The sequence below is a fragment of the Larimichthys crocea genome, chromosome XXIII (assembly GCF_000972845.2).
Source record: "Larimichthys crocea isolate SSNF chromosome XXIII, L_crocea_2.0, whole genome shotgun sequence".
Classification (NCBI taxonomy): Eukaryota; Metazoa; Chordata; class Actinopteri; family Sciaenidae; genus Larimichthys; species Larimichthys crocea.
In genome coordinates this window covers 12,482,059-12,505,226 of record NC_040033.1, presented here as the reverse complement: position 1 = coordinate 12,505,226, position 23,168 = coordinate 12,482,059, and the positions used below count along the sequence as shown (strand labels likewise).

The window sequence follows — 23,168 nt, the reverse complement described above, 5'->3', positions numbered from 1 at the left end:
TGTGAGCTAAAATGTGATCGAGATAGTAAACAGAGGTGAATGTCTGTCATAATGGTTCTACTTTGGACAGCCTATTTTGAGGCGGTATGTGGTGTAAAAAGTTTAAGGAACACTGGTGTAGATGATATGGTACCAACCTCAGAGTGCAGGTCCTGTAAGATATCTCCTAACAGGTCATCTTTGGACAGGTCCACGTCTTTCTGCAAGAGACAAAGTTATGCTTCTGGTCAAAACAAGAGCAAAAAAAGTGAAGAGAAGATCTGCTCAGGAGACACTTAGGGACATTTGTAATGGAAGCAAATCAATGACGGCAGCAGAAACATACCTCAGCAGGTCTTTTCACATTACTGTTCATGAAGAGACTCTTGATGGTGTTGGGCTTGGCCACGACAGATTTCTTCACATTTTTCTTGGAGTCCGCTCCTTTAGCTCCGGCTTTACCTGCAAAATATGTCCACAAAAACAAATTAATTCTTTCAGCCACATTCAAAACACAGATTAATCGTTGCGTAATGTAAAAGCTGCAGGAATGTTTACCTTTGTTGTTTTCGACTACATCGTCGTCCAAATCATCGTCGAAGATTTCTCTCCCGTCCTCCACGTATCCTGTTCCATCTGAGAGAAGAGAAACTTTCACATCAGACCTCCGTCGCACACATTTCACACTGTGGATACAGGAGACTGAGACTCACCGTCATCGATGATCCAGTCGTCCTCTTGTCTGTCTCGTACCATCTTTGAGTACTGCTGCTCGTCCACCTCCTCGTACACACTTGTTAGCTCCTCCACCTGGAAAACATGAACGCCAGTTAATGATATCTATAAATATCAGACTCACTGAAGAATAGACCTTATTGCTTTTCTATCATCAATTCAAAAATAGTGTAAAATGTGCCCAGGATGCCTGATGAATGATTTTTTAAAAAGTGTTGCCAATTAACTAATCCATTGATCATATTTACTCTGAAACAGAACTGATGGAAGACATATCTCATATGTGGAAACATTTTAACCTTTTTGAAAAACAATAATCTAATGTTTAATTCTCTTAAATTTGACCCGTGGAGCTTCTTTATCTGCACAATAAATGTCTTACTGCTTTGCAAATCCAAAGACCAAGTAAGTACAAACTTTGATGGACCATAACAAGTAAGGAAACATTAAGCTGTCACACACTGAACTGAATATAAAGATTACACACACACACACACACACACACACACACACACACAGACACTTCAGTTTCTCACCTCATATTTGATCTTCTCCCCCCTCTTGGCTTTCTTAAGCTGCTCCAGAGCAGACTTCCTCCCCACCTTCTCCCTCTTCTCCCGTCTGGAGCGAGACTTTGCCAGACCGCAGGCATCACCTCCATCGTCTGAGGAGGAGGAGGAGGACACATGGACATGACGACCCAGCAGCAGCAGCGGCAGCGGGTATGAACATGACATGATTTGTAAATGTTTATGTCACATCTGCGGATACATTTAAAGAGCGCATGCGTACTTGAACGCTCTTAACTTGAGCTTGTTGGACGCCTGTTACTAGTTTGTGGCGTTTTGTTGTGGTTAGTTAACTACAGAAGAGTAGCTGGCTGCAGTTAGCTCACGTTACGTTACGTTATCTCTTAACAACACCAGACTCTCACTTGTTAACTCGGCTGTATAACTTGTTTTAATAACAGTATTAATCGTCTACGCGTGCCCTTTGTTGAATGACAGCATACGACAGCTAACGCGTTAGCATCCCCTGCGCGAGGACCTCTAAACTCAGCTAGCGCGCGCCTCGGTACCAAACACTCACCTCCGTCCGGACCGTCCATGTCTTTGTCTGGGTTTGATACCGGAGCCATAACTTCCACCTTGTTTTTGCCTTTTGAACGTTTGCTCGCTGACAGCTGCTCAGCGCGAGGCAGGTCAACACAACAACAGTCCGCGCCAAATCGTCTTCCCGGGGAAAGTCATATGCAGGAAGTGACATCACGGCGCCGTCAGCCAATTAAAACAAACGAAGCGTCGTGTCCGCTCCTGTCCGCACGGCGGCAGTGTTGTCCAATTTAACGGCGACGTGCACCCACAAACAAAAAGTGCGGGATTATTATATCATCATAGGAATGTTAACTTACTCTGTAGATTCATATTTAGCTGCAAATACATAATACAATAAGAAATAATAGGATGAATCAAGTCATTTTTTTTTGTTTTTGCATCTACTTAAGACATATACATATAGATGTATTCTAAAAATATACATACTCTACCAAAAAGCAACGGCAAAAATCATATTAATTCATTAAATGATACAGTTCTTGTTTTGTGGGTATTCAAAATAATGTTTTAGGTAGTCCAAGAATGATTGAATGCAATTTTATTTTTTTTACCATTGTAAATTTTATTAGATATTTTAACCACTGGCTAAGAAAGGCTCTATTCTTGTTGCTGTATTGAGAACACAGGATACAGTTGTATGTTTGGTATGCAAAACACTCAATGAAGATAAGGATGGCAGTAGCTCAGTCCAGGGACTTGGCTTGGGAACAGATTCAACCAGTTCAAGTCCAGCATGGACCACAGTATGGCGAGTGGACTGGTACCTGGAGAGGTGCCAGTTCAACTCCTGGGCACTGCAGAGGTGCCCTTGAGCACCTTATTTGTGTGTGTGTGTGGTTGTATTTATATGTGAAACTTGAGCAAATTCCTTCTTCTTCTTCACCGACTGGCCACTTCATTAGGTACACTTGTACAATCCAGTGTGATCCAACAACTCTGCCATGAATTATACTTTTACAAAGCTTATAATGTTTCAGTTTTTGTTGACAGTCAGAGAGGTATTAATTTAACTATTATGTTTACTATCAGGGTTGTAGTTTGCAGTAATGTTAAACTGGACTGCATTATAATAAAATGTGTTTATAATATTTTGTCCACTCCATGACCTTTCTGAATAATGACACATTTTGTAGGAGTTCTGCAGGATTTGTGCTGGACAATGAAACTGTTTTGTAAAGCAGGTACTTTTTCCACTTATATAATATTATCTGGACAAGCAGGCTACTGTCTAAGGGTTCCATAGTGAGCTTGTGATGTCTGTATTTTCCAGGAAATAACATTACAGCTCTGAAATATGGATTGTCAAGTGACAGTTTCACCCTCTTTTTGTTTAAAAAAAAACATGCATGCCTGTGTATCCCAATGAAGCTCGTTTCTATGGCGACCAGGCAGTACTTTGGAGGGCACAATGGGTTCCTGTCCCAGATTGGGGCCACAGAGACACTACAGTGTATCCAACAATGAAAACACAAAGCGTGGTTTGTCCTTCATCCCCCCAGAGCCTATTTAGGCTTTTGCACCGCACATCACTGTGATAACTCATTTGTTACCCTGCTCCTATAGGCAGTATAGTCTGTCTTTGGCCACACCATCATATTGTGTACAGTATTATCTTATCAACGTTTCATGTCATTTTAAATTTAGGCAAGATTGCACAAGTGAGGTCCTCCCCAGCAGTACAATAGAGAGAGGGTTCATTGACTGGTAACCATGTGGTCTACTGTAAGGTCGAAATGCTAAGTGGACCGTGGCCCACAGTTGTCGCAGCTCATCAGTGGTGAGCAGCTGATCAGACTGGACAGACGGACTGTGGTCGCTCTGCTGCACTCACCCGCGCTATGCTGAAGCAAAGACTAAACTCCTGCCTCAGACTAAAGCAGCAAAGCAGAAAGAAAAGCGAGTGGTAGACACAGCTTTTTTTTTACTGTTTTGGATTTTGGACACCATGGTCAAACAGCGACGCATCAGAGCGCGCTCCTGTTGCGCAGGTGTTGCGCCTCTGTGTTGCAGAAGAGGAGCAGTAAAGGTAAGCATGCATCTCATCTTTACAGTTTTACTACATTTGACATATTTGTTCTATGTGTGTTTTAATAATCCAGCAGGGGAGAGTTTGCCAAGTGAGCTTCAGTAGAGAGAAAGCCGTTTCTGTAGCTTGAAGCAGTGCTAACACCCAATTTTAAGTTGTGTGCCAAAATAAGCAGATCAGACTACTCACAGATGGGTTTGACTGCCAAAACAACAGCTATATATCTTCAACTACTCTGATACTTAAACTAATATTATTAACACTGAAACTTCCTCCAGTAATAATAATATTTCCATATCAGACTGTCAAGACAAAATAATTTACATTCATAGGCTCTCTCAAATCACTTCAACTGTAAACTAATGCAGTGATACTTAGTACCATCTCACTGATGGTGCTATGGACCACTCCACCAATCCTCACCGCTCCTACTGCTGGACTGATGTAGCTCTTCTCTGATTGGTCCTTTTTCTTGGAGCTCTCTCCTCTTTTCCGTCGCTATGGCGAGAGCTCAGCTGCTTAAACGGAGATCGTTTATTTAAAACCACGACTCACTCACAGCAGAGGAGGAAGAAATATGTGGTGCTTTTTCACAACATTTGAATGAATGTACTTACACATATGTCTGCAGATAAAAAACAATTTATTCCCTTGTTTTATTTTTATTCTTATTTGTCTTATTCTTATATCAGCAAAGGTGCTTTATGCTGTTGTGTCCAGATTCATTTCCAAAATGATCATTAACTACATCTCCCTTCATCAGTCAAGTCTGGCAGAATAATCCTGTACAGATCAATAATATTTATTTTCCGCATGTGGCTCATTTCTCCACTGTTTTCCCTGCAGTTGTGTACACATACATGAATAATGACTTACCTCTACAACTATAATTTAGACACACATTAACACCATCCTACAGATGTCTCTTGTTGCTGCACGTCCATCAATGAACATCTGTAACACCGATGCCAGATGTGCCTGCTTTGCCTCCAGTGCTAAGACGCCAAGAGAAAGTAGCAAAAAGCATAAACAAGCCGAACATACATGCAACAACATAACATTAAAGGAAGAGTTAACCCCCCTGGAAATACCTTCAGAGTGATACCTCCTCACTGCCTTCTCCTCTTTGCAGCAAAGGGATCAGAGTGGATGAGGAGGAGGAGGAGGAGGAGGAGAGGGGAGGACAGGCAGGGAGGCAGAGCAGAGAGTGGGCGGGGGGAACAGAGGAAGGAGAAAGAGACTGAGTGGTGAGGAGAGAGGCATCGTCTCACTGATGCTGAGTCACATAACAGGGGGACCACAGCCACATCCCATGAGTCTTTGGGAATCATGGAGGAGCTTGAACACACCTGCCCTCATCCTCGGACGGTAGGGCGTTTTGAGCATATTGTGTGTTTTCTTGTGTGATTTGTGTGCAGATTGTGTGTGTGTGTGTGTGTGTGTGTGATAGGGAGATGGGAGGAAGACAAAGGGTCCTGCTTCCTCCTCTGTTACGAAACACATCCCCTATAGCATGAGGCTGTGGCTCAGAATGCTGAGTGGACATGTTTGAATGAAGGAGGGGGTTCACACAGTGGACAGCATAGCATGAATGTCCTGCTGAGGGGACACTGCGGCACTAAAGACAGAGAGCCTCCTGTCTCTCTTTCTCTTTGGTGTAATTCCTCATCCTGGCATTCATGTTTGTCTCCTCCAAACGGTCCATCTTTGCCTCTTTCTTTCGGCCTTTGCTGCTGTTGTTTTCTCTCGTGCCCTCTCCCGTCCCCGTGTTTCTCTTTTTTCGCCTTTAATCCGTCTTATGCCAGATGTTCTTTGCCTGTGCCAGAGACAGCTTTACTGACCGTTCGTCCTGATAGGCCAGGTCAGTTAGTTGAAGCTTTACCATCTGCTCTGTACTAAATGTTTGTAAGCCACCCCCCTGCTCTCTCCAAGGAATCATGGGTGATGAGGATGCTTCCTCAATGTCTCTGCTGCTTTCTGACCTTTCTAAGGAAAACAGACCAGACAGTTGTGTTCAAAGCCAGTTTAAGAAACATGCAAAGGATGTGCAAGTAGATGAGATATTAAAAATGAATGCCTTCTTTCTATTCTTCTGTAGCTGGAGCTCTTTACTTGCATGCCTTTGTATAAACTCTTACTTTCGACAGTTGCATAACAATTAAAATCCACTTATCCTCATTAAATAGCTAAATCACTGCCCACATCTCTAATTTCGCAGAGATTCGCATAATGAGGTGAAATGGCTATTCATTAATACAGCTGACCACAGGGCATGTTGTGAGATAAGCATCTTTTATATTTAGCAATGCTTTGTGTGTTTTTTCAGTGCAGATAGGTAGAAGTGCAACCTCACAGCTCGCCTCATGTATAAATCAAAATAAAGATCCGGCAGGTTGAGCTACTAGTAAATAAAGCTAAAGGATTAATGTAAGTTTAGGTTATTTTATAGTGACTCATTCTTTTCATTGTTTGGAGTAAAACACATCCCATAAAAATATTAGTTATACGTTTTAACATTTTTTTTTCTTATGACATTATTAAAAGCTAATATTTCAAGTATTATAGTATTCAAGTCACAATTCTTCACTTTGCTACAAACTGAGCGTGCACGTTGTTATTACACCAAACAAGGAAAGATTTCATGTTTTATATGTCTTGTGGGCTCCATGTGAACACATATATATTCATATTGTTGGTCAGAAAATAATTTATAGTTAGACAAATGCACCGTACATAGTGACTTATGTTTGGGATCCCTGTGAAGACCTCTTATAAACACAGCACAGATACAGACAAATGAAAATTCATCATAATTAACTCTGTTTTACAGCTTGAGTTTGTGCTTTTATGCCATCAGTTTAGAATCATGTTTATAAGCAATTCTTATGAAATTAGGGAAAGCGATTAATTATCATGTTGATATAAAAATGCAAAGTTTGGGTTTTTTTAGCTTTTAAAGATGCCCAACAGTCTCTAGGATCCCAAACAGAACATGCTGCACAGCACCTTCTAGATGTTTATGTTTGGATATTAGAGGCCTATTCATACTTAATGATAAGTTACCTGTTCATAGCAAATGCTGTTGTCTATCATGCAGAGATGGATGACACAAGAACTGTCCTAAATGTGAAGAATTAATCCCTTTTAAAGGCATTGACAGTGATATTTGTGTAATATCCAGATTCATGAGAATAATATTTATTGATGATGACACAGTTTTTTTTCTACTGTGAGCGCCACACATTTAATTCTCCTCCTCAAATATCGCAAACCTTTGCAAATAAAACCATCAGGAATGCTAGATACTACTTGAGGGAGCTGTAAAGTAGACAATGTTTGAAACCGAGATTTAGAAAGGTCTCTTTCGTCAGCTTTATTTTCTTAAATTCACCCGTTAATTCTCACTCTCAAAAGCTGCACTGCTGTACTTCTCTGCTCTGCCCCTATCGGTGTCTGTGAAGCATGATGTCATGCCAGGCCCTGGTTTTGTTGTTTACTGTTCCTGGAGGATATGTTGACGTCAGTTGTCGGTCTTGTCCACAGAGACTGAATCTGTTTCCATTTTTTCACCGTCCTCTCACACTCCTACAGCTTTTTGCTCTGTGCCAATTCTATTTTATTGGTGTGAATGAAATTCGGTGAATAATCCCTGCAGTCAACAGATGGCACACAAAGACAAATTTTCAGGCGGGCTCACACTGCAACACTTTAACCTTGATGCAGCTCCGCTTTATGTGTCCTTTTCTTGCTTTCCCTCTTCCTGTCTTTGTTTCCATGCCTCACGGTCTTCTATTCTTTCTTCATCATCTGCTTCATTTACATTTTTATATCTGAGAATGCTTATTGTTTTCTCCCTGTCCTGCTTCTCTTTGAATTTTAGATAACTCCCGAGAGGCCATCCACAGCAAATCAATAGCTCTGACCTTGTTTTCTGCCACATGTTAACACACGCACGCACACACACACACACACACACACACACACACACACACACATAAAGTAATCAATAACACTGAGTGCAGCTCTGTCTCTCAATCTACTGGTCCCAATATGGAGCAGGCGTCGGCTGTGGTCAATAACTTAATGGAGGTTACTGTAACTGGAGTATGGAAAGGGAGACTTATTGTGTGCCACTGAAGGAATGAGTGAATGTGCTTCAGGGTGTGAAGGTGTTTTAGATGTCGTAACAACCCGATACAAGTCTCCTTTGTTCATTCATGTTCCAAAATAAGATATCTGTTCTCTTTCTCCTCCCCTGTGTATCAGACTTTGACAGAGCCTGCCATCTTTGCCAGAGAGACCAGTTGTGATTGCCGCGCCCCTCATGAAAAACTCACCATCGCTCAGGCCCGCAGAGGCACCCCAGGTACAGTCGACATCTTCCTACCTGGTCTCTGACTGACTCCAGCTTCTCCCAGCTGATGTTTGTTTTGACCGTATCCCTCAACTTCCCTCCTCCAATTACATTTGACATTTATACTACTACTATTACTGCTCTACAACTACAGCTAGTGCAACTACTTCTACTACTACTACGGTTTCTACTACTACTATTGTTGCTACAGTATCACTACGACTTCAACCATACTAGGCCTTCAAGTACTACAGTACTACTGATGCTACTGCTACTCTTTCTACTTATACAATATACTACTGCTAGTGAAGCTGCAACTTCTCTACTACGCCTGGAGCTACTACTACTACTACAATTACTACTGTCATAGATAGATCGATTGATCTTGAGAGAAATTCAAGCATCCAGTAGCAACATGAGATACAGTAATTCTACGTTAAAATGAACCCATAAGATAAATCTGAAATTGGAATAAACCTGTGCAAAGAAATTAAACCTTTGCAGAGAATTCAAACCTGTGCTAAGATGTTTTACAAATAGAAAACTATACAAATAGAAATGTTCTTTTATAGAAATAAGAAATAATAAAAATAAAGATAAAACTTCACACAGTTGAATGAGACTGTAGACAATGAATGAAGTCACAGCACTGAGCATAGGTGGAGCAAATTGAGTCAAAAATGTCAGTGACACAATGTCCAGGAATCAGTGTAACAAAGAACGAGATTATCAATTTGCCTATTGTCCTTTGTTTCCTCCCTGCCGTGACTGAGAGGTGTTTTACAGTCGTATGACCAGGGGGACGAAAGAGTTCACTACTGCTATTACTATTGTCATTCTTTCACTAATGTTATTTTACTACTGATGCCAATGCTATTACTACTACTGCACTATACTGCACTGCAAGTACTGCTAGCGCAGCTGCTTCTAATGCTGACATTACCTCTGCAGCCAGTAGTTGCTACTACTACTGCTACTTACAGTGCAGCTAAAAACTACTTCTGCTACTACTAGTACTGATACTATTACTGCTGATGCTACACTAGTGCTACTACTGCAGTTACTATAAGATTCAGGTGCTACGACTATTCAGACTCTACTCCCCACCCACCAGTGATACTACGAATACTAGTGCAGTAGAATTACCTTTCTAAGAATTGACATGTTATGTAACAGGGTACACCAACAGTACCATATTTGGATTGATTTAGTTTGTACAGAGCAAAAAAGACCAGATTAGCAATGGGTCAAGTAGGCAGCCACAGCTCCAGACTATCTAAGTCAACTGATTTGTGTTAATTTATCTGAAATACTTTGGTAATATTTACCACTAAAGCTCCATAAATGACACGGTGTCAAGATGAGGCATTCTTTAGTACATAATCTTGCCTGGTGCTTGTTGTGTGCCTCCATTATTTTAGTTCAGAGTGTTTATATGGCATATCCTAAATGAATGTGTTCAATTCAAAAGAGCCACACACATCATTTTGTGGCCAGGAAGTATGAAAGACAAACCGTACTTTTTTTTTGCAAAGTCAGTAGGAGGAAGAAGGAACTAGGTATTGGTAACAGCTCATACTTGCAGTGGGGTTGTCCAGCAGGTCAATCCAGCCATGCCAATGATGAAAGGGAAACTCAGATTTCACACAATAAAGTCTGTGTACAGGTCTTGTAGAGTTCTGCATATGTGAAAACTTGTGTAAACCCTTTTTATGGTTTCAGGGGAAATCTTGAGACAGCATAGGCTGGGCCTGAAGATTACAAGTTTGAAAGAGAGATGACTTCAGGCATGACACATTCAAATCTTCCATAGAGATATTTATGCAAATTTCCAAACAGACTTTCAGCAGTTAAGTTGCTTGTGGGCAATGTAGGCGCCAGGTTTGACAAGGTTTGGAATGGATGAGTAAAAAAAATATTTCTGGTTTTGCTGCATCAATTTTGAGACTTTATTTTGAACCAGTGCTAAATCAGTGGAACTTTTCTTTTAAAAGTATCTTGGAAAACATGTAATGTTTTTAATTCATTTATTTTTCACAAATCAATACAAACTAGAAGAAGAAGATAGAAGATATACTTTATGGGGAAATTCTTTTTACATTCTATTTTATATGTTACATGCATTTTAACCCAGACACACACATGCAGTACAAGGGCTCATAGACATGCAGTTGGAGAGAGATGGTGGAGTGATGGGCGGCCCCCCTGAAAAGTGCCCAGCGAGCAGTTGGGGGGGTCGGTGCTTTGCTCAAGGGCACCTCGGCAATGCCCAGGAGGTGAACTGGCACCCCTCCAGCTACCAGTCCACCTTCCATATGCTCAGTCCATTGGGACTTCTCTACAGACATATGTAAAATAAAATCTTAGTACAGTTATGTTGCTTTTCAGGCACAACCATTCTCACTCTGGCAGCACTGCAGTAAGTTTGGATTAATCTGTTGTTGTATTGCTGTGTGTTTTCAGTGGACCGGCCGGTCAGAGTCTACGCAGATGGCATCTTTGACCTTTTCCACTCTGGACATGCTCGTGCTCTCATGCAGGCCAAGAACCTCTTCCCCAACACCTACCTCATAGTAGGAGGTAGGACTGACCCACTGAGACAATTTCCACTGCTCAAAATAACCCATGCAGATTTGTCTGGTGATGATTTATTTGCTTTTGTGGGGTTTCCCTCCCGTGTGCTTGGAACAGTGTGCAGTGATGAGCTGACCCATAAGTACAAGGGATTCACAGTCATGACGGAGATTGAACGTTATGAAGCCCTGAGACACTGCCGCTATGTCGACGAGATTTTAAGAGACGCGCCGTGGACTCTTACACCTGAGTTCCTAGAGAAACACAAGGTACATGTGTAGTTAGAATATCTGAGTGTTAAACTTTGCATTTTGTTTTCAGTTAGTTATTTGATTTTAATTAAACTTGACTTATGTATATTTTGAAAAAGCTCAAGCCTATTGTATATTCACAAGTTATTTTTGTTACCTCATGTCTCTCTGCCACTGCAGCCTTTTCTGCCATACAGTGTGTGACCTTTGATTGTTCCTCAGATCGATTTTGTGGCTCATGATGATATCCCATACTCCTCAGCAGGAAGTGAGGACGTTTATAAACACATTAAGGAGGCAGGTAAGTGTGCAAAAGAGGATTAGATCACGTTGTTTGTGTGTCCTCTTTAGAAATTACCTGTGTGTATAAATGTGTGTGTACCAGGGATGTTTGTGCCCACACAACGGACAGAGGGAATCTCAACATCTGACTTGATTACTAGAATCGTCAGAGACTACGATGTCTACGCCCGACGCAACCTCCAACGTGGCTACACGGCCAAGGAGCTTAACGTCAGCTACATCAATGTAAGAGCATGAAATCTTACCATGACGGTTTAATGCTGACTGCTACAGACTGAGAATATTTGAATTCAGTTAAATCTACACTCACATTATTACAATATGGTTTTATAAAAGAAATCTAGCTAAAGTAAGAATATTTCTCAGTACAATAACTTTTCCTAAAACATTACCCTTGGACACTAAATTGGAAAAAAAAAAAATCTTAAATTGTATTAAGTGTAAACTAGAGCTTTTATCACTATTGTACTACTCAAGATAGATCGAGACCGGTCTTAAGACCTCTTTTTTAAAGGTTGGAAATCAAGTGGATTTTTACTCTGATATTAGTCATTGTTTCTATATATAGATTATATATATATATTTATATATAATATATATATTTTTTTTTTTTTTTTTTTAAATTAATATTAGTTTTATTGATTGGTTGCTTAAGTCAAAGACTGTATCACAGTTAGTTGGTGTGTGGCTTAATTTGCCAGGTTGCCAAGATGGTTCCCTTTTTAATTGGGTATCATCAATCATTTATTGGAATTGGTTGCACTCCTTTACAAACTGTAATGATTCAGAGTACAAAGACTAATTTCTGATGGAGGCTTCTGGTTTGTCGGTTATGTGTTCATTTGTGACGCTCGCGTAACGGCTTTTCCTCAACATTGACTTCCCTTCAGGAGAAGAAGTACCGACTGCAGAACCAAGTGGACCGAATGAAGGAGAAGGTCCGTACGGTTGAGGAGAAGAGCAAACACTTTGTTTACCGCGTGGAGGAGAAGAGTCACGACCTCATTCAGAAGTGGGAAGAGAAATCCAGAGAGTTTATCGGCAACTTTTTAGAACTTTTCGGACCTGATGGGACATGGGTAAGTAACTTTCATCATCACCATCATCTGTGGATTGTACACGTTGTATATTATCAGAGAGTTATTGTTTGATAATTTAATAAAATGGCATTGAGCTTCTTTCTGATGTGTCTTTGTGCATGTACTTATGTTCACTCTCTTTCTACAGAAACAGGTGTTTCAGGAGCGCAGTGGACGAATGCTGTCCTACGCTCTGTCCCCCAGAGAGTCGCCCTGCAACAGTCCTCCCCGCGAACTGTCCCCCCTGCGCTCTCCCTCACCTCCGTCTCCCCCCGCCCGCTGGCACAATGCTCGGCCATCGCCCCCAACTTCCCCAAAAGGGGCATCTGCCTCTATAAGCAGCATGAGTGAAGGTGATGAAGATGAGAAGTAGATGGACTGTGGAGCAAACATGCACACACTCACACCTACACACACTCACACACACTTCACAGTACAGTACACAGTACACTGCCTGAGAACTGCTCACACCCACAAACACACATACTGGTACAAACACTGGCTGGATACTGAAACAATTCTCCTCAAGGAAGTTGCTAATATGCAAGGCAGACGGTGATCATGGGAAATGAAGTGCTGTGCTGCAGAGCTAAGAACCCATCGCTTGGTCTCTGTTGTCTGGACAACCGTGCAGACAGAAAGGAAGAAGAGGACGAGGATTTCTGTACACAGTGTCACATATCTTAAAGACGGTCCAGAAGGCTTTGCGGCATCTTTCAGAGGATTTGCTTTGGATTGTCCAGTGCTGATAGAGACTGTCCAACAGCCTGCTCATTGTATCACCTCATTGTTTTTTGTCCTGTTCTGTTTAGTTTGGCGTTTTGTCTTAAAGATGCCAAGATTTCTTGTAACTACTGTGACCACCAGATGTGAATCGGCACAAAGTTACAGAAAAGGTGTGTGACGTTTAGTGAATCGACAGGAACTGGATTCATTCATTACTGTGTAATTTAGTGCTTGTTGAATTGAGAGTTAGAAAAAGAGGTAAAGTGTTGGACAACCTCTTGGCACTCAAACACAAAGTCGGTGCAAGTTTGCACCATTTGAGCATAATTGGCCAGGACTGTAAAATTTAGTAATTCACTTGCTCCCATGCAACAGTTATGACCTCTTAACCGCAAAGAGAGATTAAAAACTAAACCCTAAGAAATAAAAACTGCATCCAGTATGTTCCAAAAATGTTTAATTGACATTTAACATCAACTCAGTTGTGCCGCTATGTTTGGAATCACATATATAATCCTAGTTTTGAAATGAAAAGTTCTATCTTCTCTAAAATGAGCTGTTAAAAAGATTCTTGGACTGCACCTAATCTATAAAATGCCTGTTAGATAGTCCCAAAAACCTCAACAGTGACGAGACAGCCTTCATTTATTAGCTTCTTGAATGTAACCTGAGTCTTTAAGAGCCACACCTACAGTAGAGAGTAAATGTAATCACTCTGATTTCTAATCATTCACTAGGCCACACAAATATCACATCTCACAATGATCGATTACTAGAAATTTGTGGAGAAAGCCATTTTCTTTTTCATGTATTATCCATCAACGTTTAGCCGATGTTCTCGCAATGGAATATGATGTCAGCTGTTAATCAAACCTGTCAAACTTGGAGATAAAAGCCTTTCTCTAGGACTCTGATGATACTTGAAATATACAATAATCAAAACCCTTCAGATGAACTGTCAGGTCCTCAAAAACTAGAATATTACCTAATATTTTATTTGCTATCACTGAAAATGTATGTAATAACTTTTTTTTTTTTTTTGCTCAGGTCTGCTCACTCATGCCAGGCCGGCGCAGCACCTCTCTTCCACCCCAATGATACAATAAATACCCTAATGCAATGTAGAGACCTTAATGTCCTGTCCGCACTACATGTTAATCTGCACTATATGTACAAACTTTGGGAATGTGTCTTTTTTTATTTTTTAAATTTTAATGTTCAAACGGCTTGATATGTAAATAAATCAAAAACTTATAACTGAACGTGAATCAACGCGCACTTCACCTCCTTCAAATCATGGACGGATCGCACACAACAGCAATTTTCTTTATTGTCATTTTTCGACAATGTAGGTTGACCTCATGCTGGATCACATCATTAGACTGCTCCATCACCTTTTTGGTATAGGTCCATGTTGCATTATTTGCATATCTTTGCATGACCACCTCCACAGTGAGGAGTTCATGCATACAAATACATTTGTCTAATCTGGAGGTACATCAGGATGGAAAACACAGTGATCACTCCACACATTATTATTAGTCATATACACAATAATCTCTAAAATACCATACAGAAACAGTGAAGGTTGACAAACTACTGAAGATGAAAGATCCTCAGGCCTCGAAATCACACAAGTGGAATTGAAACCGTTGTTCAGTCTTGGCTTTTAAACGTGATCACGACTGGTTTGCAGGGAGACCACACATCGAGGGCGGTGAACTGAGGCCTTTAAACGAAGAGGACTGCTGTCTCTGTCTCTGTCTTTACAGCAGATTCACTGTCACTGAGCGTCACTCTGTGAGACTGGCAGGTTTACGAAGGCATTGGCAGTGATGAAATCTTACAGTGAGGCTGAAAAGGATGAGGAAGCTTTCCCCTCCCTGAATTCTTCATCTATACTCTTTTCACATCAGATGGAGCTGAAGGAGATGAGAAAAGGAAGTCACTTCATATCACTGAGATCATCTGGTCCAAACAAACAGTACCAGGTTTGGGTCACGTTTCAGGAAGGTTTGGTCAGTAGTTCCAGAAATGATGTCGCTATTATGACGGTTTTAAGAGTGCAAGTGGTGACCTGGCATCTCCCAGATCACAAATGATCTCATAAGGAAATTCTTGACAGCTGTCTGAAATGATTATATGAAAGTTATTTGAAGTAAAAAATATGCATGTCAGGTTAGTAAAGTGCACCAAAAAAGTTCCTAATATGATTCATGTGACAAACATCAGATTGGTTTGAAGCAATATTTCAGTACCCAGTAATTAGTGGCTCCTTTGACCACATGTTTCCCCTGCAGATTTATTCCAAAACGCTGCTTTCCTATTCTTTAAATAAAGAAATGAAGTGGACTGTCCACACACGTAAAAATAATCACAGAAAAATTATTAAATCATCAAAAAGCAGTCTTGTTCAAAATTTCAAACATGGGAAGTAGAAGAAAAACAGTGCAATCGCCTAAAAAAGTAGTTCTTTAACTGTGTCTTTGTTCCTGACAAAAAAATAAATTAAGACCTGTCAGCTAGAAGTCCCTTTTTAGCTGCATTCTATTTTTATTCAATGTCCATGTCATGAGCACATTTTAAAAACACTTGAGCTCAAACTCGTTCAGAAAACTGTAAGGGTTAGTAATAGTACAAGTGAGACAGAAGTCTGATTGGATGAAGCGTTGTTAGAGCGAACGATCCAAGCTGTGAGCGTGTTTTCGTATCCACCGCGGCAGGATGAGGGGCAGAAAGCAAAATGTGATAATGTGTTCCCACTTGGGTGGTCCTTGTTAGATGCAACAGGTCCGTACCTCTCTGCGAGGGTTCGTACATTACATCATGCTGGTGTGGCTGAAGCTACATAACAAAGCTGGCATGGTGGCCATTTAATAAGCGTCCTACAGACGCTCCTTTGGTCCTTTAGTAGGTGTTAAATCAGAGTGCAGAGCTGGCTTGCAAGCAGAAATGTCAGATGAGGGTAAGTATTGCTTGTAGGTGGGTGTTTAGTCGATTTCTTTGAGTGAAGTAGTAAAATATATTTCTAATATATTTTATTATATAATAATTATTATATCTCGAACACTGTTTCATTATAAATTAACTTTGAGTTCCAGTAGAGCCTTTAAGACAGATTTTTTCAAAAGATGAGGCTTCAAAAAAAACAAGTTCTTTAAATATAAGGTGTACTCTTCCGATAATCTTTTAGAAAGTAGTTGTAATTTTGTCTCATCTAAACGCAATCCTCTCTTTCATTTCCTCAGGCTTAAACGGAGTCCAAAACAAGTCTTTATTATGCCGATGACACACTGGCCTAATTGTGCGTTCAATCAAAAGTGTCTCCCAAAGGATGGAAATGAAACCTCCTCCTCCTCCTTTTCTTCCCATTTGCACCGAAACTCAAACCCCCCTCACTCTGCTTGTGTTCGAGAGGCAGAAAACAGAATACAAGCTTTGACTGATGGCGAGAAAGACACTCAATCAGCAGTGCACGGCTTATTCAGCCACAGGAAGCAGTGGTCCTAGTCAGCACGTACGAGTCAGGACAAACTGTGCATGAGACAGAGGGAGGGTTAACAGCGATGCAGTGAACTCAGCTTAAATTAATGTCCAGATAAAGGAGAAAATAAAGTCGGCATTAGTAAAGATTCACAAGATTTACCTCACTCAGTGACAGAGGGGGAGCTATAATTTGGAAGAGGTTCATTTTAAACTCCAATCCTGGGAAAGCCAGTGGTAATGCCACAACAATGAAAGCTACGCTGATGAATGTCATTGCCATTGGGTACACATATAAGTCAAGGTCGTCCATCTTTTCCAGATCTTTAATCACTGGAATGTAAAGGCAAGTCTGATCCTATAAACCAAGCGGTTACCCAAGGGCAACATTTCATCGAACATGCTCGAGGGCAGGGTGCAGGTATTTGAGCTCCCAGCAGAGGGCTGGGTTTTAGAGGGCCGGGCAGAGTTATCTGTTGGCTTTGTAATTGGACTTGCTGGCATCGCGTGGCTCTTTGCTGGGGTTGCTCCAGTCGTCGGCCTCTGGGCTGGTCTTGTAATGCCGCCACGCTGACTTGTTGAAGACAGGCAGGCGTTCGAAGGACTCACTGGACAGGGCCTTTTTAAATGGACAAACACAAACACAAGAGCCAATAAGAATAATTAATAATTAGGCTCCAGTGCCGTGGTTAACAAACAGATGTAATTAAAAAAAGAGCGAATGAGTCAGATAATTCCCTTTAAATTCGGACTTAGCTGAGTTTGATGGTGCGACATGCTCCACATTCGACTATCTCACTTTACCTTCAGATAGATGACTGCGTCCGTGCCCACGCCCTCCATGGAGTAGAGTTTCAGATCCCCCTGGAAGTATCGGGCATAGAGCCTAGAAATCGGCAAACCGTAGCCAAAACCAGCCTGGATGGGGGGAGGGAAAGAGGCAAAATTTAATTTCCCAGATGTCACGCCGTACATAAAAAAAAAAAGGTTTGAAATGGTCACGAGGATCAATACTGATTTAATTTTGTGTGTACGTGTGTGTGTGTGTGTGTGTGTTTACCAGTGGGACGGCTCCTGGCTCCAGACTGGGTGTAGGGGCAGTGGAGTACATGTAGTTAAACAAACGGTCTATCTTTCTCAAAGGAACTCCTCCTCCTCTGTCACTGATCTGGAGACAGATTGTAGGAGAGATGAAAGCGAGGCAGACACAGAGACAAAAAGTAAAAAAAGTATTTATCTAATGATTTGGTGTGTGTGTGTGTCTGATTTACCTTTATGGACAGATCCTCTTTACCAAGAGTGACCTTTGCCTTGACTGGTGGTAATCCCTCTGGACTGTTCTCATGCAGCTCCACTGTGGCTCTCATTGAGTTCTACAAACACCCACAGAGTTAATTAACTCAGCTCAGCACAAGTCCTTATAGAATTATCGTCACGCTACAATTTAATTACATTTAAAGAGCACCGGACAAGTCATGTTACTAACACTGATCCTACACAGACTGCTCACCTTAAAGAGTTCAAACAGCATGTGGAACAGATGAGAGGGCACATACACCGCCTGGATGGGCTTTTTAGGGGCCTTCACTGGAAAACAAGAATGCGAACAGTTATTCTGAAGTTAATGAGATGGTGAACGTTGTAATCACGGGACTAAATCTGGACTCTAAACTGCACCCACATGCTCTAAACTAAAGGCTTGTTTCATTTATAGGGAGAAAAAAGCAAAAGCATAAAAAAAAAAAAGAACAAAACTTACTGTTGAACTCTTCAATCTTCAGCTCGGGAGAAGCCAAGTAGTACTTCTCACACAACATCTTGGCGGTGTCATAGGCATCTGATAGAAGGCCAAACAACATGAGTCAGAACAGCGCATTGTTTGTATGTGGATTCTTTTTTACAAGGCACTAATGTGGCTTCTGTTTCTGGCTGGGTCACTGAGAGTGCAGCTTTGGATCCACACGGCTGAAATGCTCTAAAAAACTATCATTATGTAAACATGCCTTTTAGTACAGATGAACACCGGTTTGTTTGAGTTGAGTCCCTGCCGGGAGCTGCTGCTGTGATATAACTCTCGGTTTCCTGTGAGAACTTTGCAAATAGGCCTTTCTTAAACTCACCGCTGACGACTTCAGCCACGCTGCAGGTGGGATCAATACTGCCTATGTGTTTCGGATGGGCAGGGTTGGTGTCGTTACCAAACAGGAGAGCTGCACAGAAACACGTGCAAATAAAAAGTGAATTAGCCACAGAGAGAGAGGACAGACAGCATGTTTGTGATCCAAATATGCCACAGACTCACTGTGCTGGTTGATGAGCATGCGGAAAGAGATACGGTTGGTGTAGAAGCGGTCAAGGAAATACTGGATATTGCTGCTGATAAAAGGGTCAAAGCCGAACTTCTCCTTGTACTCGATGACTCCCTGAGCCATGGTGGGAACTACATCATTGTGACGGTTACGGATCTCAATCAAGAGCTCCAGGAAACTGAAATAAACAAAAGAAATCCATTTATTAAACACACAGATCAATGATTAATATACGGTTTTGGATGGTCAGGGAGGCTGTTCCTTTGTAAATCTTGGTCTTAGTCCCGGCTTTGTTTTTACTATTGAAGGTCACGATGCATAACAAGCTTAATATCACTGTTCTTTCATTTCCAGTCAACTGAACAATACTTGGAAATGTGCTCTCAAAACAGCTTAATCCACATTCCTATCTGAGTTTATCACGTGGGCATTGTTATAGTATAAATATGCACCGTTACCTGCACAGTCACTGATATCTATGTGCTGTATATGAAGGGGCTTAGCTGCAGTGGAAGAGAGCCTCCAGATAAAGACGTGAATCCGGCATACAACCAGACACAGCTGTACTAACTGTACATCAGCAGGCTATCTACTGTACCAATAAAAAAAAAAATTTTTTAAGATTTTTTTTTTTGGCCTTTTATGCCTTTTATGATAAGACAGCAGAAGATAGACAGGAAGCAGGGGGCAGAGAGAGGGGGAGTGACACGCAGTAAATGGCCGTCTGATGCAGGATTCGAACCGGGGCCAGCTGCAGCGAGGACTGTAGCCTCCACACACGGGGCGGCCGCTTAACCCACTACGCAACCGACTGCCCCGTATGAATACATTTTCATGTGCTATTTGCAGGTTAATACCTTACATCAAATATATTTACCCCAAACCATCATCAAAACTTACTTCACTTTATGTAGTCCAGGGGCTCAGATGTGTGGCTTCAATAGTCTTGTGCTCAAGACTGTACTAAAAAATATATTACCCAACTATATTTAAGCTCCCTGTTAAGGGCCAATTTTGTAAATTCCTGGTTTATTCCAGTTGATTCCCAGAAATCCCATGGAAAGTAATCCCGTAATTTGGCAACTCCAGCTGTACATGTATTGTACCTGCTTTTTATGAATCATTAATTGAGGCGATATTCACTCACTCGTTCAGAGCGTGAGGATCCTCCGGCTTTCTGTTCTCGTAGTCCAGCAGCTCCACAAAGCTTTGCATGTACCTAATAAAGCAAACCGAGGTCAAAAGGTGGCTTTTACACAAACGTCTTGACAATACAGGTGCCATAAACCTTATCGCCAAACAAGCCGTATAAAGTTTATTTCTTGAGGAAGTGCCTCACCATTTCTGCACCAGTCTGACGGAGGGCTGACTGAGCAGGTTATCGGGTAGCAAGTTCACCTCCCTCATGGTGTTCGCCAATCGTACCGGCAGTTCCTTACGCAGGAACATGTAGGATGTTTTTTCACACGCATTCTCCCTGCCTGAAAGAAAAATGCTGTTTGCTGAAGTTGCACCACTGAAAGTGACTGATATAGTTAGATATATAGCACGTATTTAATTAGAATTTTAATAGTCATGGTGACTCATAGATTGAAAAATTCACCTTTGACACACAAGGTAACTGTTTCAGTTACGAAAAAAGAAACAGTTATCTGTCAACATTCCTGAAATGTTCTCATCAAGTTTCAAAGATTTCTCTCTTTTCATGAAATGTGACTTTAGAAGTGAAGCTCTGTATCAAACTGGCCAAGCGGTAAACATAGCTGCCATAGCTAAACTTCACTCAAGTCAGTTTCAATTTTCAACCTTTAATTTGATACTTTCAACTTTGCTTACTGGCTGGAACGGTATTTACTGTCTGCCAACATTAGTTTGAACCATACTAGGAAATCATAAATATTATTACCCAGCAGCGAGGAGGGGGTTCATGGAAAGGTTAGGGGATGATTTAGGTTTTAGATCCAAACAGGAAAAACTGAATTACTGTGGTGTAATGTTATACATGTTCCTTGAAACTGACTGTGTGGACGATGACTTTGCATTTTTACACCCTTAACTCGACCAGAATGTAATTTACGTGGCGTGAAAATAGCCCGGCCTCTCTTAAAGCATGTGCATGTGAGGACTCACTTAAAAGCATATGTACCCTATTAATCTCTCAGCAGAGGAAACCACTGAAACTTGCTGGGGAGAAAAAAATGCTTTCAGGTTTTTCCAGCCATTAAAAAGGGAACAATGGTAAAGTTATAGCAACTCATACAATCCAAAAAGGAAATGTCCCATCATCTCTGCTCAAAGGGAAAGGCTTCCCCCGATTCAGCAGTATAAAAAAAAAAAAGATGGCTCATTGAAAATAAAACTGTGGTATGAAACCTCCAAATACTGACTCAGCCTTCGACACACCTACCCTGCAGCAACAGACTATCCCGGGATGAAAAGAAAACCAAAATCACTAATGTGACTTCTGTGTTTCTCAGTGTAAACAAGTGCTGCACGCTTCCTTTTCCTCACATGAGATCCACAGCTGTGAGGACAAATTACTTTCACAGAGATGACTTTGTGTTTAATCAGAGGGATGGATTAAGAAAAGCTTGGAGAGCGGCCACACCAACACCGTCATCTTGTGTTTCAAGTCTCGTGTCAGAGTCTAGCACACAGTTATTGAGTCTGCATTTAGAGACAAGAAGAGACAAAGACAAAGATCAGTAATAATAAACTACAGTGAGTCAAGCCTGGAAACCTTGCTGAGTAATTAAAACACTGATCCATCCTGCATACGTGCTGTTACTCCTGTCTCTCACCTGTGCACACAATAAACAAACCTGCAAACAGAGAGCTGTCATGCAGAGCAGCCACCATGCACGGTGCTGTTTGTGTTGTTCTGCTCGGGTTAAATTCAAACTGATCATAACAAGGTCTGATATTTCATGGCAGCTTGTGTAAGACTTTAAACTATAAATAACAACCCGGAGCGTCCCCCCTGTGACTCTGCAGATCTACAGAAAACAGTGAAATGAATAAACACAAGGCCCCTGGTTGTCTTCCTCATCAGCAGGTCCGCTCCTTTAAGATGACTTACCAAAATCCAGAAACTGCTTAATGGAGAGAGGGGACGGAGAAAACCTGGAGTAATACTCGATCTTTGGGTTGGCGTTTTTCAGCAGAGACGTTAACATCCTCATTTTGGAAAAAAAAAAAAAAAGTTTTAATAACGGTGAACGTGAGATTCAGTCAAAACGCGACCATTTCATCATCATCATCATCATCATGCCCGGTATCGTTGACAGCTACACCGACAGTCGTGCTCTCTCATCGGCCACATTTCCTCCAGGCCGCGGGCCTCCGGTGGACACGAAGCGGGCAGATAAATAAATGTCCGTAAGGTTACATGATAGGCTACAAACAATATGTTGTCAGGAGAGCTTCCTGGCTCTACATTGTTCAGACATCAGAGCTGCAACACACTGGCAAAGCCAGCCGGGGGGAAACGGCTTCCGCTTACATTTCTTTTTCAAAATAAAAGTAAAGACTCCTAAACCTAAGGCCACAAACGCAGTAAATAGATTTTTTTTTTAACAAGGCACCATTTGTAATGGCTTTATTAACATGAATAAATATTTAAATATATTTAAATATAAAATTGTTTTATTTATATTATATATGAATATGAATATGAATTATATAATCCATGTTAAGAATAACATTTTGATTTCCATGTTTTGAAATTTGTTGTTATCTTGCTGGTTTTAACCTCCTAACATTTTCAATGCATATATCCCCACATCATCCATGCTAGAAAACAGTAAAGCAATTTGTCGCCATATTAACATATAATAGTTGTAAAAAGTTGAATAAAAAACAAAAAAACAAACATACATGCATCACAAAAATATGATTAAACAAAACAAACAATGAACTTTCTGTTTCCATAAGCCACAATAAAAACGTAAATAGTAGTAGTAATGTAAAAAAAAAACTTTATGGAAGATTCTTTACATTTAGCAAAACTTCAATCTGCGTCAGAGACATTGTGAAACTACAGGAGTAGGAGCAACAGTTGATGGAGCAACAGTTGCTTCCTGAAAAAAAAAGAAAAAGATTTCATCATTTTTAGTTCATCATTAAATCACCACCCAAACAGAGCGTTTGACCTCTGATCTTCTGTAAAAGAGCTGTAAAGCATCTGGACAAAAGTTAATGTATTAACAATATACTAACATTTACAACTGCAGAC

The 23,168-nt window shown here is 41.0% G+C and overlaps 3 protein-coding genes across 5 annotated transcripts in view; 1 reads left to right on the top strand and 2 right to left on the bottom strand.

Moving 5' to 3' along the window:
- The window catches only part of pola1 (polymerase (DNA directed), alpha 1), a 52,091-nt gene extending 50,109 nt beyond the window's left edge, over positions 1-1,982 (bottom strand). Inside the window, exons 1-6 of the mRNA XM_019274565.2 lie at positions 1,804-1,982; positions 1,251-1,378; positions 693-789; positions 538-615; positions 326-441; positions 138-200 (exon numbers count right to left, since the gene is read on the bottom strand). Of these exons, the coding sequence (XP_019130110.2) occupies positions 138-200; positions 326-441; positions 538-615; positions 693-789; positions 1,251-1,378; positions 1,804-1,852 (531 nt within the window). The 5' untranslated portion in view covers positions 1,853-1,982. The remainder of the gene's footprint in view (positions 1-137; positions 201-325; positions 442-537; positions 616-692; positions 790-1,250; positions 1,379-1,803) is intronic.
- A 1,461-nt stretch (positions 1,983-3,443) lies between these two features.
- Positions 3,444-15,872, top strand: pcyt1ba (phosphate cytidylyltransferase 1B, choline a). Of its 2 annotated transcripts, none has more exons than XM_019274558.2 (9): positions 3,444-3,855; positions 8,122-8,221; positions 10,673-10,789; positions 10,901-11,052; positions 11,257-11,335; positions 11,420-11,562; positions 12,228-12,416; positions 12,565-13,312; positions 14,190-15,872. In XM_019274558.2, exons 1-8 carry the CDS (start codon positions 3,775-3,777, stop codon positions 12,787-12,789), a joined length of 1,086 nt encoding a protein of 361 aa, XP_019130103.1. In that variant the 5' UTR covers positions 3,444-3,774; the 3' UTR covers positions 12,790-13,312; positions 14,190-15,872. The 2 variants fall into 2 exon arrangements, with proteins under 2 accessions (XP_019130103.1, XP_019130104.1); XM_019274559.2 differs by lacking the exon at positions 3,444-3,855 and adding an exon at positions 5,039-5,223.
- On the bottom strand, positions 14,453-22,429 carry pdk3a (pyruvate dehydrogenase kinase, isozyme 3a). 2 transcript variants are annotated; one of them, XM_019274557.2, is made up of 12 exons: positions 22,014-22,429; positions 20,274-20,415; positions 20,082-20,153; positions 18,928-19,112; positions 18,746-18,835; positions 18,385-18,462; positions 18,136-18,212; positions 17,897-17,998; positions 17,686-17,793; positions 17,430-17,543; positions 17,124-17,244; positions 14,453-15,064 (listed from the first exon to the last, which is right to left on the bottom strand). In XM_019274557.2, the coding sequence occupies exons 1-12, from the start codon at positions 22,114-22,116 to the stop codon at positions 15,039-15,041; spliced, it is 1,218 nt and encodes a 405-aa protein (XP_019130102.1). In that variant the 5' UTR covers positions 22,117-22,429; the 3' UTR covers positions 14,453-15,038. The 2 variants fall into 2 exon arrangements, with proteins under 2 accessions (XP_019130102.1, XP_010731868.1); XM_010733566.3 differs by having other exon boundaries at positions 14,453-17,244.
- Between the last annotated feature and the right edge of the window lie 739 nt (positions 22,430-23,168).